Raw genomic sequence first — 19,314 nt, 5'->3', positions numbered from 1 at the left:
ACCTCAGTTAGCTTGAGCACAGGGTTGTACTGAGGGATCCAGATTGCATACAGGATGCTCAGGGGTGGTAAAAGAAAGCTTTATGCAGTCTCTTTGCTCCAAATTTCTTCACTAGATTTATTTCCCATTGTTTGGGAAACACTGTGTTGCCATATCCTACAGATGATCTGTTCACTTAGTCTCATACAGTTTATAAAGCACTCAACATAACAAGGCCACATACTTTAGCACCTAGTGTTTGCCCTATTTTCACTCTTCCCTAAGCACCAGTATTAGCCAGTGTAGGAGTCAGAGCCACCTAGATCTTTGTCTGACCCAGTACAGACACTCAAAACACACTAGACTATTTCAAGAATAAATAGGCACCACTACAAGGGAGACTAAAGCCTCTGGGGTATGCAAAGCTGCCTGTTTTATTTGTGGTTTTCTTTAAAATGCAACAATTCTGATTCACAGGACTTGCTATGTTTGGCTTTTGGATAATATCAAACTTCTGTAATTTTTATTGTTGTTAATATTTATACTCTTCCTTATATACAAGCAATCCGTACCCCATCTCCACAGTTTTTGTCTAGAAAGTATCATCAGACTGGAGTAAGAATAATCATGTAGCAATAGAAAACCTCAGGAATGAATTGTGACTCATTTCTGTTACGATACCGTATCACTGCATTCAATTCAGCACACCTAAGCAGCACAGAAGGTTTCCACTGAAACAGCAAACATCAAAGTGAATAAAGCCCTGGCCATTATTTGCTTCTTTTAAAGAAACAGAAGTGTCAAAAACAAACAAACAAACAAACAAACAAAAAAAAAAAAAACAGAAGCCAGCCTTCCTCAGTTTACATTAAAAAAAAAAAGTACCTTTGACACAAAACCTATAAGAACAGCAAACAGAATACCTATGAATGTTCTAGTCCTATTTAGTCAAGGGCAAAATTCCCAACAATTTCAGCAGAACCAGGACTTTGTAATTCATATCCAAGTAACAATAACCAAAACAGTAAGATTCAGAAGATCCATGCACTACTTTCTGTATGTTTTAAGTATACCCACATAAAAATGACTCCTGAATCAGAACAACCATTTCCCTAAACTACCCCAGTGCAGACATCTCAGAAAATGGCCACCTGCATGCTTGTGGAAGGATTTTACATCCCAAAATTTCCAGATTCTCATTTTACTGGTGTGCTCATGAGCTAACTCCATTGAAATCAGTTGAGACTTGTTAACTGCAGTTTACTCCAAACTGAGTGAGCTGGTAGAAAGGCTGAATGAGTAAAACAGATACACAAGTATCTTAATATAAAGCAGCAATTAAACCTCGGTGCAAATTCAAGGGCTCTTCTTAGACAAACCTGCAAGCTTGCCTGAGTGCCTCTGAAATGAAACAACCTTTTCAAAATTAAAGAAATGGAATTAAGTGTTATTACCATCTACTGTGCCTTGCTTCCACAAATTTATGCACAAATAGTATGCACAAACATGCATACTAATCTGCCTCTAAACCACAGAGGTAGTAGGAAATTTTCTGCTCACTAGTGTTTCAAGGAGAAAACAGTTTTCTGATTGAAGAACTGTATCTCTTCCACTTTCTTGCTAAAAAACAATAATTTGTCTCCAGAACAGTGAGCACATGAATAAACTTTCCCCTGAAATTAAATTATTATTATTATTATTATTACTGTAAAATGTACAAGGGAAAACAACCATCTTTCCCCACTGAACTTTACTCTGTAACTTCAACAGACACCAACTCAGACAAGAAGCTCTGGCCAAAGCAGGCAACTGCAAAATGGTGCTTTAAATCCCCAGAGCACTGAGAACCAATAGGCCAACGTCTTGCTAGGATACAGTACATCCAAAATCCTTAGTCTAGGTGTATCCACCTCAATCTCAGCATCTAGGGACTCTCCAAATTGGAGATTACTTAAATCTTGTGAAGAAAAAAAATACATAAATAAGCATGCAAGATCTCCCCTTCTGCACCCACTGCCGTAGATTACAGTACAGAGAGTTAAGCAGAGGTCATAAGACAAACATTTGTACCTGCACGAATTCAGTTGGCAAAGACAGTGCATTAGGCAGACAACAAAATTATTACTTGAGTTGTAAGTTGCAAAAATAATGTCCCACTGTTCCTGCAGAACATTGAGAGTGTTCAGGACAGTAAACTTTTCAGGCAGTGACTGTTGTGGTCTGGACAGGCAGTAGAGGATGGCTCTGTTTAGACAGCTGTACAGGGTACTGAGGAAAACTTCCTTTTGAGGAACTGTGCCTTCTAAGACCTGTGAAAATATAAAGCAGCAGTGTACTTGGCATGTTCAAAGAACTGTCTTTCCCAAGGATTTACTCCTCTCACTTCATTTAAGCTGTTGTAAACTTACTTCGGCAATATTCCCCCTAACTACCTGTTAGGTACCAATTCAATTTTCTGTAGTTCTGCTAAGTCCTTAGAATTGTAGAAAAGATTAATTTATTCTCATTCAGCAATACATACATAGGCAGCAGACAGTGGTACATGGGAAAGAGCTAACTCTCCCTTCTTTATTCAGCAAAATCTAGCTGATTGTCATTTACAGCCATTATCAGCTCATGCAAGAGAACAGAAATAATCAGAATCATTAGATTGCAGACAACTTCTTGAGATTTGTTGAATCACCATCTCAGTGTGAAACAGATAAAATGTTGATAACAGTTTGAAAAAATCTTTCATGTGACTCACCCCCATAATCTGTTTGGCAGTGAAGAGCAGGATTTGCTTGGGGTCAGCAGCAAACATTCTGCTGCTCAGCTTCTCAATCAGCTTCTGAGCAAAATAAGCAACGTTCATCATGGACACAGATGCAGTTGATTCTGAAGTTCCACGAGGATCACCGTTCCCTGGAGATAATACAAGAGAGTTGATTATCCCACAACAACTTGAAATGCAGTAAAATATAATGTAAGATCTGAGAGTTGAGAAAGAACAAAAACATTTCAATGTATCAGAGGTGGGACATGTCTAAGAAAACTCTAGGTCTAGCAGAAATGTGTTAATTAGATTGGGTATGACTGCTTCATCCTAGGGATAGAACCAATCCCACTAAAACACTGTCCTGAAGGACTAGTCCAACCAATTACTCAGAAAGTAAAGCAACAACAACAAAGGTACCAGGGTTGTTTCCAGAAGCACTTAAAAGATAAGCCTAGGTTTCTTTCTTGTTAAATACTTCCTTTTAATGTTTAGAATCTGTTCTCAAAAAATCTCTAGAAACAGAGTAAAACTGCTGTAATTTCTGTATTTGAATTTACGACAGGAGTAAATGGACAGGCCAGCCTGATGAGCTGAGTTCTACCTATTCTTTACAGGCTTGTCTAACAAGGACAGCTAAATGCCAAATATCAGCTACCTAATGATCTGAATCTCGCCACTCACCTCTTGGCCTTGTTTTCCCTTCACTTTGGCTGATAACATGGAAGACATCCATAGCAGAGAGCAAGACTCTTGTCTGAAAATTTCTCTTCTGCTCACTGGAGGCATCCTCTGGAGAAGCCTGTACAGTCACCATACAAACATTACTAAAGCACGAAAACAGCCAGAAATCAGATTCTGAAAGTCACACTCAGCCTCTATTCAAAGGCTTTTGATTTCACTGGATCTTTGGCAGTTTATACCTATCAAAGATTGGGATTTGGTAAAAGTTTTGCTCAAGGTAACAAGCAGAGATTCCAAAAGAAATTCAGCACAACCTGAGATAGTTCAAAATGCCTAACATTTCCTTTAGCCCCCTAGGCATTGCTTTAGGAAGAGATGGGGAAACACAGCACAAGAAGAAAGAGGACAAGAACTCCATCTCACTTCAGCCTTTGTTATGGGCATATGAAAAGCTGATGCGAGGTTAACAGTTATCTTCAGCAGCTAACCCACAGTAACACAATTGCAGAAAACTGCTGTACTCCTCTGTGCAAAGGCAAATCAGTAACTCTCATAGGAAGGATGCAGGTAGTCATAGGAGCCACTCTATTTTCAATTGTATCATGATTAAGCCTTGGGAAGTTATTATGTAAGCCTTTAGGGAACTGCTGCTCCACAATGGGATTTAACTCATAAGATGACAACTGCAATAAAGATTCTTATGTTTGTTACTATTTGTCTTACTAAGCTAAGTCTGAGCTACCCTTTGCTCAAACAAATAATGACAGGACAAGGGGGAACAGTTTTAAACTAAGAGGGGAGATTTAGATTGGAGGTTAGGGAGAAATTCTTCACTCAGAGGGTGGTGAGGCACTGGACCAGGTTGCCCAGAGAGCTTGTGGATGCCCTATCCCTGGATGTGTTCAAGACCAGGTTAGATGAGGCCCTGAGCAACCTGATCTAGTGGGGGTATCCCTGCCCATGGCAGGGGGGTTAGAACTAGCTAATCTTCAAGGTCCCTTCTAACCTAAGCCATTCTATGATTATATTTGGAACACCTGAACTATTGACAATTTGTTGATTGACTCTTTCCAGTGCTTTGAGTGGTTGGAATTCATAATCTAGGTTCAGTTGTTACAGATTCTATTAATCTGTCCTAAAAAAGGAGGAAAGGGATAGTTGGTTTTGGTTTATTTGTTCACTGAAAAGAAATTATTGTCTCAAAAAACAGTACACAGGAATGCTCTGAAATATTCTGCTCTCTCTAGAATTCAAGGGCTGCTCTAATGACATGCAGGCATTACTAGGGAAAATTTTCATGCCATACTTTAATATTAGATGTTGCCTGAAAAATGCCTTTGTTGGAGTCTAGGTGTAGCATGAATGCAGAGCAGGCAAAAAAAAAAAAAAAAGAAGTCTCTTCCTTGCACGTATGGGTAGGAGGAATTCCATTCTATTATGTATGTTGTCCAGACCTGCCAGGAAATAATGCATGCTAAGAGCTGTGATCCAGCCTTATCCTGGACTGCTGGAAATGCTTACTGAATACAAGTCTTCATCACTGTTAGCCCTTTGCTAGGCTACTAGCAGGATATCTCTTGTCCTTCCACCCCCAGAGCAAAGCAGAGCAGCAAAGCCTGAGGACTACAACAGAAACCTCAAGAAGCAGCTCAAGTGGATGTCCTTGTTTGTTTGCTGGGATGTTGAGAAGACTGTCCATCAGGAGGATGCCTATGAAATCCCACACTTGTTTCTTGGCAGGGTGTGGCAGGAGTGGGAGAGAGGAAGAATCAACACAGCCTTTCCCTTCAGCAACAGCTGGACCTTCAGGGGATAAAAGACCTTCAGAACCTCCCTGTAGACACAGACAGACAAGCAAAGGATTTTAATTTATAACCTCCTTTAAGTTGATTTTTCCTCCTGGCAAGAGATTTGAAGGGCTTGTGCTGACTCACACACACATACCTTGGGTGCTCCAGAATGGAAGGCAACCATCGCTAAAGTTTTCAAGAACTCAGGACAGTGCCACACTGGATCTTGAGTGTAACTATGATAGATCAAGCACAGAAACTGGATAACGTTCCCTGGATAGTTAATCTCCCAGGAGGCTTCTGCATCTGCAATGGGCTGAACACAGACAAATGTGCATCTAGTCAAGGCTGCATTCCACATTCAGATAAGGTCCTTTCCAGATGTTCCCTAAGCAGCTTAACAAACACTGCATGGCCACAGAGAAGTCAGAAAAGGCACAATGGCTAACTCCCAGCTTGCAGACCACGTTACAGAAAGGTTACATATCCTTATCGCCAAGAACGAGCAGAACAGGTGATGCTGTGGGTGAGACCCATCTCTGTGTTCAGAGTTCTTAAACATGAGCCTATCGCATCATCTGCTACATAACACCCAGGCCAAGAGCTATGCTGATGCTTTGAAATCCCTTCTCACTTTCTGACTCAATACTGCCTGGGAGGGCAGATGAAAGCTAGAGCTTACAGGTGAAGATTGCCACGTCCATCAGGTAGTGCCACTCATGTTGCACTGTCCTTGATATAAAACGCTTACCTTGTCCGCAGTGACTCTAACCATTTCCAACAGTAAAGCAGCTGCCTCTGCACACAATCCAGTTTTGAGGACATTCTCTGTAATGTGGTGTTGCAAGAGCCACTGCAACATAGAGTCAAGATCTCCCTACAACAGGAAGATACATTTCAAGAAGAGATTGTAATTATTTGTGCTACATCAAGAACAATGCTTGCTCTTCCACATTAGGGGAAAAAAAAAAAAAAAAGAAAACACCACAACATTTTCACCTCCACCTGCTCCTCCCTCTCCTATTAAATGTGTTTATCCAGAATAACACTAATGGATTGTCCTCTTCAGAAAGATATCTTTGTTACTCCTGAGGGAAAAAAAGCCTTATTGGCTTCTCATGGCACCATGGAAAAATACACATATCCACTAATTCTGAGATTTTAATGAGTCCTGACAACATCAAAACAGACAGAAAAACTAATTGGAATTAGCTTCTAACATGCAATAGTTAAATGGTACTAAAGACCTATATGAACAAGTTTGCTCAGAACACAAATTTTCATCTTTTAAGTGTGGATGGCTAATTTTATCTATCCCAAAAACTAAGTACAGTTAGACTGCCTGGGAATCCTCCTATAGAAAATACCAGAAAATAACAAATTAATAAAGTAATTGCAGCTTCATGCTTGTCCACTGTTTTTCTTACCTTGGCTGTTTCAGGTGGTTCACAGTGTGGAGTTGCCAGAAAGAGCCTTGCCACTAGCAAGTAGATCTCAGGGATGTGGACATGATCAGTCAGACATTTTTGCAACACAGAAAATCCAAAAATCAAGAAGGGGCCATTGTCAGTTACTGGAGGATGAGTTTTTAAATTATCTGTAAAAGAAAAGAAAATGAAAACATTCTGAGAAAGTCTCTAAAAATGAATGTCATATTGTAAGAAGGACTACTGACCCAATTTCATCCTCCTTTATCTGTGGTACCAGGCCACTCAGGATTCTTCTAGACTGCAATATTAACACTTCACAAAACTTCAAACAGGAGATTCTCCCAGAATTTTCCTCTCTTCTCTTCCCTCTCATAACCACAGGTCTAGTTATCAAAATGCAAACTGAACAAGTCTTAAAGAAAAAGAAGGGTTCACTGTACAAGCTAACATCTGAACTTCTCACATGCTTATGAACTAGCTTGATTTTAAGTAAGACAGGAAGATCCACCTCCCTGCAACTTCTAACCAGAGATGCCAACTACAGTTTAATGAAGCAGCAGTGCTTTCTACCTTTCAGCACAGAAAACCTTAAGTACCAAGACAAGCTTGCCCTAGAAAGCAATACTAAAACTTGGTCTATTGAGATTAGTGGAAATTCATCCACTGAGCTTGATTAAGGGATTGTTTCAGGAGCATTAAACCAACACATACCCATTAGAATATTCAACCCTGTAGAGCTGTTTTCCAGCCAGCGCCCAGCCACAATCCCTTCCTTGAATTTGTTTAGCAGTGAACGATTATGGAGGAAGCACAGAAGTAGTTTCATCCCTAGCACAACCGTGCTAGAGTGCAGGTAGCTCTGTGTGAACAGCAGAAACCAGTCTGACCCCAGCGCCAAAAATGTCTCTTGTTGTGCCCTGGAAAAGAGAGGGAAATAAAAGAATATGAAAGGAAACATAGGAAAAGTCAGTGAGGAGATTTTATTTAAAATTATCTCTAGGTGATTCAGAAGCTCAAGCTTCTCTGGAAAAATTCTGATTAAGGTTTTACCATGACACAAAATCATGAAGATTTAATGACATACACAGCTCAAACCACTTCATTCCCACTATATCCAACCTTACATTATAAAAAAAAGCTCATTAACATGAGGTTCCCTCTGAGAGTGCGTATCAGTAACTGGTAAACAATACATCACAGACTAGGTCTTTCAACCTAGAACATTCAGAATTCAAGTTTAAATTTTGAAGTCAAAGATACTTTAACAGATGGAAGTGTAGTTACAGCATCCAGCAACATGAACTCTGCCTTTTAGTTACACAAGGTAGAACTATAACTGCGTGCTTATGACTGTGATACAGGGACACAAGTAATACTAAGTTATATTCAATTGATTTTCACTAACAGCTGTGATTTTTTCAACCCTTGCAATTGAAGAAGAAACAGTATCTCCAAGTCCCTTCTTTGAGATCATTTTCTGAAAACACTCAACATTTTTCAAAGTGGAGATCACTGAATCACAGATAAATCACTGCCAAGACATAATTCTGAATCTAGTCTGCTCTTACTTACCATTTTATTGACGTGCAGATATTATTGTTGTGTTTATTCATTATCACACACCATGAAAGAGAAAGCCTAGAAGAAAGAGTCACTTACTCCTGCCTTCCTAAATTGTTTCTACTTACTCAGAGGACAGATGAGTTTTGTCTGAGCAGATTACATCTAACAGCATCTTCAGTAACTGGTTTCGAAGCCAGATTGTCTTCCCAGATGTTTGGCTTAAGGCTACAAATATCAGAAAGTAATAAAGAGCAATGAAGAGACAAAACACATGTTCCATTGCTTTGAAGAACAACCTTGTTTATACCAGATTAGCCAAATGGAAGTACTTATAGCAGTGTTATGCAGAGTAAAAGGATGCAAACATCAGCTTTTAGTCTTAAGAATTCCTGCAAAATCAGAAACGATCAGTGCTTAAATTGTAAAAGTCCTGTCTTTAGAGCTTCTCAAAACTCAACCAGACTTCATGTTGAATAATAATCCACATCAAGCAATCTCAGGTTAACTAAGGTTAACTAGGGAGGGAAATGCAAACAGGCAATGACATGCATTTACTAGTTGTGATGTTTATAGGTACAAACCACAGTTATTAGTGTCTCCTTAATATATTGTTTGGAGGTGCAATAACCAATACAGTCTAAACTGAAAGATCACAGAGAATGAAAGAGCTAGCTGACTGGAAGCTCTTCCCCCCCACACACTTAAAACAGACATAAGGGATGGATTTTTTTTAGAAGGTCCAGAGCTCCACGTAATTGTTTGCTACAACTACATGTGCAGCAAAGCATTCTTAGAAAATCCAGGAGGCCAAATGAAAATTTATTCCTCCTAACAGCATGGTGTACTGGTTTTGGAGACATTTTCAATTTAATTGGCCTTCATCTCAGTGTGTATTTGTGAAATCCAACATTGTGTGTAGGTTCTAGAAAAAGTAGTTGAAACACTGCTGGCTAAGCAGAGAGGACAAAAGCAGAACTCCCTTAGCAGGAGGAAGATTGTGCTGTAAACCAGGCCTTCCTGATTATAGATAGCAACTACCACTCCAGTATTCTTCACATCAGGACTTTGTAGCAATTTAAGTTTTCCTCACAATTTCAGGTTGCCTCAATGCAGCCTATCCCTGGCCAACAGTCATTTGAATTGTGTCTCTTCCCACCACTAAAGGCATAAGAACTACATTTCATTTAGGGTTCACTGTGCCCTGGGGAAGAGGAGATGCACCTAGCCATCTGTGAGAATACACACACCAAAGGCAGTTCCTCACCTTCATTGGGCATCTCAGCCACACTTTCTGGGCAGAGCTGATTTTCATCCGCAGAAGAGGGTTTCAAAGTGTAAACAAGGAACAAAGCAACCCTTCCAGAGAGAAGGAACCGGTTTTGGTCAACAGAATGAAAGACATTCATTTAATTAATTTGAGATTACCTATATATCTCAACAGTAAGTAACAACGTCTGTTAACGATGACTGCTTGAAATTCTAGTGGCTGCAGAAATAGGCTTGAAATAGGAATGAAAAAGATCATAAACTAGGAAGCAAGTAAAGAGGATATAAAAAAAAAAGAAGAAAAAGATATCTATAAACGTAAGTAACATCTATTCTACTATGGAAGAGTTTTTCTGTTTATCTGTCTTCTAATTTTAAATGTCTTTTACCCTGTAGACAGCAAAACTGAGTTAAGTACTATTTATACAAAGCTGGGGGCAGAAACAGATTCTGAATTTGTAGCATTTAGATATCAGCATCATCATCACTTGGTTTCCAAGCACACAGTGGAAAGTAGAGAAACCTCAGCAGCTACTCAGGGAGGAGGACTGGCAAATGCTTTTCATCTCTAATTTGCTTTAACACATTACTTGGTTCTACAGGTAAATGTGAGATACACACTTAGCGCAAGTGCATACTTAGCCTCCTGCCCACAAGAAGGGCATTTCTTAAGGAACAGAATACCACTTGTTCTGCAGGACTGATCCACACAGCAGTCTCCAATAGATGTGTCCAAAATCTGGAACCAATAGAAACCCCAGCACCTTTCAGTACTGGTGAGAGCCTGCTATAGTCTGTCATGGTTTAGTGGGTGACATTGGTAGTAGGGTGGAGGTTGGACCAGTTGATCTTGAAGGTCTTTTCCAACCTTAATGATTCTATTATTCTGTGTTCTCCAGGAGCTTGGAGGATGGTGACACATCTCTATGCACTTACTCAGCACCATTGGGCCTGACAACCAACCAAAATTACCAAGGAATAACCATTCATGAGATTTTAAGAAAAACGCTCATGTACACTCCTTACCGCAAGACCAGTTTGATATACTAAATCCATTACTCATACCTCTGAAAAAAAGAAAAGGCTAACTCATACAGCTGAGGGTATGAATATGCATACAATTTCACAAAGAAGCTGGCTAGCAGTCAGTTCATGTTACTTTACTCCACAGTAACTACTGGAGATGCTTGTCTCTACATTTCATTTGACCAAAGACAGAGCTATAAAGCAGCTGTCATCTGGGCAGTGCGTTTACTTTGAGCTGAGTGGCTGTGGAACACTGTGTGGACCTTCCTCAGTTCATAGGCTATGGGCTGATGCAGCTGGACTGGGGATATAAACTGAAGTATTGTTTACATTCTGTGGAAAGTAAACAAGTATTAAAACACTCGATGAAATCCTGACTATTGCATGTTTAACTGATACAAATTCAAAAACAAAAAATATAATTATTGGGATATAGGCTAAGCCAATGAGATTAGGTACATAGTCATCTAGGGCCATGCTGCAGTACTTCAGGGACAGACTTCAGCGAGAATAAATATTAAGTACAGATTGTGCAGTCCCAGTCATAGCATTGGGGCTATTTGTGCCATCACTGTAAGGGTTGTCACCCAACCTGTGAGGATCTTCACACAAATATAAGCTAGGAGTGAACTCTATTTTGAAGGTGTTAAAGTCATTAATTACTGGGGACTTTGGAGTTGATAGAGATTTGGGGCTCCTATCAAAGATAAGGTGAGAGAAGCTCAGGAGAACAGGAGAAGCTCATTTGCAAACTGAGAAAAAGCTACAGACTTGAATGTTACCTGAGAACATCCCTTGTGTTAAAGTGTCCTTGCAACTGGTGGGAGAGAATAGTGCAGGCCACCGTGATCCTGGAGTTGCTGATTTCAGGATCATTGAAGAGGAAAATGAGCTTGGGCACCATTTGCACCTGGTAGGCAACTTCAGCATTGTGACACCCATCTCTGCATAAAAGAACGGGAACTTTTAAAAGCTTTTACTGGGAAGTACAAAACTCGCTGGGTTTCAGCTAAAAGGTTTCTCAAATTGCACTGATGCTTTGCACCTTTGGCTTCTGATGTTGCTTTGGCAACTGATCAAATGCTGTCACACAAATTGAATATGTGTCAGCGATGGAGATCTGAAGACTTCTTTGTGTGTTTTCCACCCTTCGCAACTGCCCTCTGCCCCGGAAACCACTGCATTTCAGTGAGTTCAAAGAAAACAACATTATTGACTTTTCAAGGAGTGAGTTGGTAGTAATAAAAACTATTCTTGTAAAATGCAGCAAGGGACATCAGACAGCTCTGCAGAGATTTTTCTGGTGCCAAAATGAAGGAATCTAGCAACCTGTTCTATTCAGCCCCTATGCCTCGCTACATCTCTTCAGATGCATTTAATTCCAGTAGAACCAGTATGCTATTCTAAAAAAAACAAAAACAAACAAACAAACAAACAAAAAACCTACAACTCCTGGTTGTATTCTGGCTTTAAACAAACAAACAGAGGAAGTTAATTCCATGCTGTATTCAAACATTCAGATTTATCTCCCCTGCATATATTTTTAACTTTCTTTGTACATCAGAGGTTCCATGTGAACCAGGTCACCAAATAGCTTTTCCTAGTCTGGTCCCACAGTAATTTCAGAGGCCGATCAAATCACTAACTCCAGCCTTGAAATTTAAGAGTAGTACAGAAGAATCATTCACTCCTTTGGTCCACTGATTACTACTAGGATTGTGCCCTCCACATACACCTCACAGTCACAGCCACATGCTTCTGATTTAGATGCTAGCTGCGTACCTGGAGGACTGCAAGATCTCCGCAAGATGTGAAAAAAGAACAAGGTCAAGGTTCTCTGGTGCTTTCATCCAAAGCTGAAAGACAAAGGAAAGCAGAAATTTTACTGCTCTGGTGAGCTGAGGGTACAGTAACCTGTGGCAGAGAACAAGTAACAAATAGTTCAGATGGGATAACATAAACTATCATAGTCACATCTGAATGACAATCTACAGAATTCTATTTTTTTTTGTAAGTACAAAATTATTAAAATTATACTGCAAGAGTGCACTGTAAAGAAAACTACAAATAATATTCACAATATTGCATTGATGGTTTCTGCAGTTTTGGAAAGGGGAGCACAACAGAGCAGCAAGTACATTTTGAGAGGCAAAGAAAGAAGGAGAAGATGCCTAAGTACATCCACTTGCAGGGCTCACAATTCATTTATAGGAAAGCAGGAGTATCACAGGATATAGAGCTAAAACCAGGCCACATTTGAAGAAAGTTCTCACATACCCCCAAGTAAGGGAGATTTTATTCCAGACCCAATAAATCCCAGCCATTTTGTGCCATATAGATATTGCTTGGAGGGAGAAACAAGAAAGGTGGAGGGGAACAGTGTCTGATCCCACTGCAGGGATACGACAGGTAAGGAGAAGCTCAGAGCCACAGACTATTTCTCACCAAGGCAAGCTATCTCCAGTCAGGCACTGGGAAATCTCTGCCTGTGTGAAGAATTTCTGCTCCTGAGCTAACTCTGTGAGGAGCAGGCCCTCAGGCTTTGCAGAAACACTTCAGAACCTGGACCAGGGCACACAGAGCCACAGTGCCAGAGCAGCAGCCATTCCAGGACCCTGCACCTCACCGTGTGAGCGAGCCATGCAGCAGAATATCACACACAACCCCATCCCAAATATTGGAATCAGGAGGTGCTAGGAACAAACCTCATACTATAAAAACATCTTTAATACAGTCAAACACACAGTTTTACCTCGAAGTTGCAGAGAATATACTGGAATGCACTATAATTCTTGATGACTGAAGACTCAAAACCAAGTTCAGCTGTGCCCACTAGGGAGAACATTAACTGTAAAATCCTGTTGTTTAACAGCTGTGTTTTCCTCTTCAATAGGTATGCTAGCAACTGAAAAAAAAAAAAAAAAAAAGACAAGTATTTGCTGAGTATAAATCTGTAGTACTGTTTTTAAATGTGTCCAGAGAAGGGCTACAAAGCTGGTGAAGGGCCTGGAACACAAGTCTTATGAGGAGCAGCTGAGGGAACTGGGATTGTTTAGTCTGGAGAAGAGAAGGCTAAGTAAGTATTTGGGCAAGTAGTACTTAAGATACATATATTCATAAGAATCAGGATCAATCTATGAACAATTATGAGCAATTCACAAATTGGGAACATGGAAACTTTATAATTAATCATTAATGAAGCTCTAATGTTAACAGTCTCTTGCTCTCTGTTCCATATGACTCTGCTTAGCCGACACAGCATAAAGTAAATGATATTGAACTGAGACTTCACACTTCAACCTTAACCCAGCCAGCATTATGCATACAGTGCTTTAACTTGCCCTGGTTCTATCAAAGCCCTGAGACAACCAAAGTCTTTAGTCTGCACAGCTTTCAGGTTTGAAAGATGAATTTAGGACAGACCTAATCAATCTCGTTTGAAATGCAGACAGCACTTATTTATCTCAGCACAATTCCTAATACACAGTGAAGATTGAGCCATAGGAATTCACTGTCAGACCTACACTACAGACCTACAGTCTGTAAAGCCTGTAAAATCCTAGGTTGGATGAGCCAAAGGGAAGAAGCAGACCTGCCTGAGAAGTGGTCTCTTGTGGGAGGGATAAAGTGTGGTGGCAAAAGCTGAACTCACAGATTTGCTGCACTGACTTTACCAACAATAGCATTAGGAGCATGACACCTTCCATTATTAGATCACATCTGATGAAGATACACCTGTCCTCACCTTCCCATCAGGAACCCATTGTTATAGAGGTTTCCAGAAATTGTAAGCACAGGATTTAGAACACTGTTCCATATTTCCCTCTCATCAATCCCATAACTTACACAGTTCCAATCATAGGGGCTGATAGCCAGGATATTCTTGGTTCGTTGCCATTAACAGGTTTTAGGATAAGGTCCCCCTAAAGGAAAGACGATACCCAAAATGAACAAAAAGGGTACCTACCTGGTATCCACCCATATGCCTCATCAATTTTTCACTCATTGGGCTACTGTTCAGGATGGAGTTCAGGACTTTGACAGCTGCATACATTGTGTGATCATCACGGGCCATGGCAATGAGACCCAGGAGAATGGAAGGGCCTCCAATGAAGTTCAGGCTAGTAGCTGCTGGAGAGGACTTGAACACTCTTACCCCTAGGAAATTGCAATATTATTCCGTCAAGAAGTTATACAGACTACATCTGTTATAACACAGAGATAGGCCCAACTCTTAAAATAAAATAATACACGAAACATTAAAGCATTGTGCATTTACCATATTGGCCCACAGCAACTGATCCAATAGTCCGTGAGGAACCTGAGAGGTGTCCAGCAATATTTTTAGCCAGGAATATTGGAGTTGAACTGTCCCGAGAATTAATCCCAATCTAAAACAGATCAGAGACATTCTAGGAAAAACAGTGGAAGTACAGGGAAGACAAAAAGTAATGAGCAGAGGCTCTAATTCTTTTTTACTTTTAGAATATGAAAATTTTAGAATATGAAAAAAGAGCTCTGCATATGAAAACCAATATTTTTCTTCCAAGTTGGTTGTTCAGACAAACATCGACCCACCTAAAACATCCCACAATTCATCATTTTGTCATGTCAAAAGCAGGCCTGGCACTGGCAAGAAAGCAATGATAACACCTGAAAGGTCACTGTGAAGGCTTTAAGGAAATCAGTTATCCTTAGACCTCAAAACTATGACATCTGCTGCTGTTTCAAAAAAGGCTTTCAGCATTGTGTTCATGCTATCCAATCTATTACTCTCTGCAAATGTAAGCTAAAACCATGACTAGAGTAGAGTTAAGGAATGGGAAGAGAAACTCAAAAAAAATCACTGAAGGTATGAAAATAAGAAAAAGTCACAAACTGTGCTGAGGGAAACCGATGAGAAACAAGAGAAATTATGTTAAAGACAAATAAGGAGCATGTGTGACCTCTTTGGCAACCAGCCGACCATCCACTTCATTGTAGAAGCTCTTTATATCTTGAATTGTAGTGAAAGATGAGCACATAGCATTGATTCCAAAACAAATCTTCTCTTCTGCCACCAGCAGTGTAGGATTATGCTCACTGTACTGGTCCTCACCTAAAACAAGAGACTATAAACCTCTGAAGCAACTTTGCAAACTCAGCATGTAAGATAGAAGAAAAGCAGCTGAAAAATAACTGGAGGACTTAACTAGAATCAGATAAATCCCTGACTCTGCAACACAGACCATGGCAGCCTGCCAGCACAAGCACCAGAAGATGTGCTTGGCTTGTCTCTTCTCATGTCTGCCTTGTGTAGATCCTACATGTTCTCCCAGTATCTCTTGAAGCTCAGAAGTCCAGAATAAAACTTTCTCTGTCTGGAAAGTACAAACAGTCTGGACAGAGAAAACATTTCAGAGGCCTTCTGTGTTACTGTGAACTTTCTCAGCATTACTAGGAGCTAGACTTCATGTCAAAGAAAAAAGGAGAGAGGAAAAAGTTCAGACCTGCTAACTGGTAACATGTGGGAAGTTCCTAAAATGTACCAAGTTTAGAAGCTTAACAATTGTATGAAATTATCACATTTTTCTTTAAAGAAATTTTTATTCCTGCTTGCACTTTGAAAAATAACTTGTGCCTTGTACACAAATAAAAATCTTGTATTTGATAATTTCATAAAATGGAAAAACGGTTGATCTTTGAAACCATTTACTAATGCTTGAGACAGCCCTTAACGGCAAACAATTATCACGGTATTTGGGGGTTTTGTGCCAAAACTCTTTTAACTCGAAATTTCCATTTGAAAAGTTTCTTCAGGTGTTTTGATGAAATAGGGAGACACTAGACACTGCCGCATTCCTACCTCTGTCCCTCACAAAGAGGCTCATTTCACTCTCCTCATTTCACAAAGATCCGATTATACCTTATATAGTGACTTGTGACTTCCAGGGCATTGCTGCAATCAGATGGCCACAACCCATGTTTAGTACTGAAGTCATCCAGGAAGACCAGTGTGCAGAGAACAAGTACCACGCACTTCATGAGGACTCAACACTTCAAAAATCAAGCCCATCTGACTTCTATCAGTATTTTTATTATTTTAGGGATATATTTGTGATGTAATTTTTCTTTCAACCCCCCCCTCCCCTCCCCCAGATAACTGACTTGGACAGTCCTGAAGGAGGACTCTCAGACAGTCTTTTCACTTTGTTTTAGGCTAGAGCTTCACCAGGTGAGATTATTCTGTTCTTGTCAAACAGGAGATCATCCCATTTCACCCCTGATTTCTAGTCCAGAGGTGAATACACTACATGTTGAACAGTAATCAATAAGTGAAATGTTTTGTCTGCCTGTTTAATAATTGAAGCTAACAATATGCTTTAGTTAAAAAGCCTCTTCATTAAACAGAATGTAACTTATTCCTCTCTCTCTCCCCTCCTTTACTCTGCGGGCATTTGCAATGAAAGCAGATGCTTCTTTTTCTGTCCTGTCTTGTAATGTCTCAGTTACAAAGCTGTCCTTTTAATATTGGTCCAACAGAAACTGCAATCTTGCATTTCAAGACGTTATCCCTTTTTATTGTCCAGCTTTAAAAATCAGGTTTAAAATGGTTCTTGATTCTTCCTCTTTCTTTTCCTGCCCCATTTATGGTATGTTACAAGACCCTTATGGTATCTTCCTACAATCTTGTACAACACCTATTAACACAGAGTTCTGGACTTTTAGGGAGAGCTTCAGGCATAGCTGTAATTCTAACGACAGGCTACAAAAAATCCAAAGAACATTGTCATGAAAAAAAAAATAATGCCAGAAAAGAATTATTGCATACCTTGAAGCTGTACTGCTTGGAAATTGCTGCAATATCGTGGGCCAAGCTTATTAATCACCTCCATGGTTTCCACGGAAATGACTTCTTCAAATAAGTATGTGGGGCCGAGGCGCCAGGTCAAGGAGGACTTCTGTTTCCAAACTCGAGGAGTAGCTATGTACCCATAGACATCAATAAAGGAGGAGGGTTCCATGGAAATATAACTACCTGGTAAGGGCTGGAGATACCGCATCTGCAGCAGAGGAAGAATTCACCAAGAGAATTCAATATGCTCAGGCTTCCTTAAGTCTTTTTCCCTAGAAGGTACTGCCTGCCTCCTCTTCCCTCCAAGAAGCTTGTTCATGTTACACAGTTAGCTGTGTAACATGATTATCACCATCTACTGTTTAGCATTTGGACTTTCGGAAGTATAACAAACATAAGCATTTTGGAAAGGTCAAAGCTACTTCTTTTGATTAAAGAACAGAGTCAAAATCATTTCCAGTGTTCTCAACAAAAAAACTTATCTTGACCCCAGACCTATTTTTCCTGTTCTTAACTTAGTAACTCAGACTGACTTTCAACACAGGAAGCCAAGTTACAAATTTCACCTTGTATTAGCCACTCTGAGAATAAACAGTTTGTGAAGAGTGTAGTGTCCAAGAGTTTCAATTTGCTTCAGTGAAAGTTAAATAGTCTAGGAAGTAGGACCATTTATTGTTTGTATCAAAATAAGATTCAGTCCCCTCAACTGAGTCTATTATTTTGTTTAATGCAAACAGCAGTTGTAGGAAGTAGCTAGATTTTTTTTTTTTTTTTTTTTTTGAAAAGAAACTATATAGAAATTCAGTGCTTAGCCCAGTCTTTAACAACTTGCTGTTAGGATGAGAGACTGCTCGTATTTGCCACTCTCTCACAGCTGAGATGTAGGAGACAGGGCTGGTCAGTGTCAGGAGGCAGGACTTGATACTGGAGTGAAAAAATATTAGCTCTGGTACAACATAATATACTCACCCACTCCCTAGCCTCCTCAACTCAGAAGTAGCTTTTGATATTTTTAACAACCTTTGTGTAATTCTGATTTCTTACACAATCTTTTATTTGCTGTAGATGTTAAGAAGGTGTGAATCATGTCAGAGACCCCAGAACAGGGACCATCTTTTATTTACTAAATGCATTTTTTTTAAATTTATTATGAGCTGTTTGTTTCTCTTTATGTTAAACACATTTGCTGTGAATTCTTTAATCAATTGCAATGCTGAAGCCTAGTTTTATTGATGACTTTCAGTCTCATTTGAAGGAAGGCAAATTAAATTAAATTTTCATTCTTGAAATGGATATAGGTCCCAAAAGACATTTAGAAGACAGATCATTTTTCTCAAGTATGGGAAAGAGAATATTTGGAATTAAACAGGTTGCTTTTACAAGGGAAGTATAAAACACACAAGTGAGCTTTGCATATGTCGAGAATGACTTGAAATATGGGAACTGGAAGGAAGAGACCAAGGTTACAAGCTGCAATTAATAAAAGGTATCTATTTAAAAACAAAAAAACAACCCACACCAACTAGAGCTGCAAAAAAAACAGGCTACATTTCTAACGCTGCCAGGCTCCAGCATTCAAAATCCATAAGTCAAATCTCAGTAATTATTTGAGATTAGCTTCAAAACCAGAAGCATGATGACAACATAAACTAAGGGTTCTTCTCATTTGTCCTTTAGATTCTAAACCCTTCAGGTGCATTTTGTATTGTTTTCTCATGATGTCTTGTGTAATCAGAAAAATCTTCAATTCACCATTTTTCTATGTGATAACTGTGATTCTGCTGCTATGTAGAGAGAAGATAGCAAGAAAGGTACAACTGCATTTCATTAACATAACCCTTAGTCACCCATAAACTAGGTAAACACTACTCTCAAACTGAGTGTAACTGTTGGCAATTTTGAGCGGTTATCTGCTTATTGGTGGGTGAGAGAGAACAAAGAAAAAAATAATTCAAAACATCAGTATACACTGATATACTTCTGAGC

At 39.6% G+C, this 19,314-nt stretch overlaps 1 protein-coding gene across 7 annotated transcripts in view; it reads right to left on the bottom strand.

Annotated features, from left to right (window-relative positions):
- The window catches only part of WDFY4 (WDFY family member 4), a 175,037-nt gene that overhangs the window by 74,926 nt on the left and 80,797 nt on the right, over window positions 1-19,314 (bottom strand). For 6 of the 7 annotated variants that reach the window (XR_005266603.2, XR_005266604.2, XM_072039558.1 and 3 more), the window contains 17 exons: window positions 17,305-17,536; window positions 15,440-15,591; window positions 14,773-14,884; window positions 14,461-14,651; window positions 13,246-13,398; window positions 12,276-12,349; window positions 11,276-11,437; window positions 9,466-9,557; window positions 8,327-8,426; window positions 7,350-7,555; window positions 6,636-6,805; window positions 5,960-6,085; window positions 5,363-5,524; window positions 5,055-5,252; window positions 3,419-3,536; window positions 2,726-2,883; window positions 2,050-2,288 (listed from right to left, as the gene is read on the bottom strand). Coding sequence is in view for 5 of the 7 variants with exons in the window: in XM_072039558.1 (XP_071895659.1) it covers window positions 2,050-2,288; window positions 2,726-2,883; window positions 3,419-3,536; window positions 5,055-5,252; window positions 5,363-5,524; window positions 5,960-6,085; window positions 6,636-6,805; window positions 7,350-7,555; window positions 8,327-8,426; window positions 9,466-9,557; window positions 11,276-11,437; window positions 12,276-12,349; window positions 13,246-13,398; window positions 14,461-14,651; window positions 14,773-14,884; window positions 15,440-15,591; window positions 17,305-17,536 (2,645 nt within the window). In the remaining 2 variants the exon portion in view is untranslated. Of the gene's footprint in view, window positions 1-2,049; window positions 2,289-2,725; window positions 2,884-3,418; window positions 3,537-4,939; window positions 5,253-5,362; window positions 5,525-5,959; window positions 6,086-6,635; window positions 6,806-7,349; window positions 7,556-8,326; window positions 8,427-9,465; window positions 9,558-11,275; window positions 11,438-12,275; window positions 12,350-13,245; window positions 13,399-14,460; window positions 14,652-14,772; window positions 14,885-15,439; window positions 15,592-17,304; window positions 17,537-19,314 lie in introns of those variants that run through there. The other variant, XM_072039560.1, reaches the window with a different exon arrangement.

The sequence above is a fragment of the Anas platyrhynchos genome, chromosome 6, assembly GCF_047663525.1.
Source record: "Anas platyrhynchos isolate ZD024472 breed Pekin duck chromosome 6, IASCAAS_PekinDuck_T2T, whole genome shotgun sequence".
Classification (NCBI taxonomy): domain Eukaryota; kingdom Metazoa; phylum Chordata; class Aves; order Anseriformes; family Anatidae; genus Anas; species Anas platyrhynchos.
Note: the sequence above shows the minus strand (reverse complement) of the source record. Positions and strands in the feature narration are given on the sequence as shown.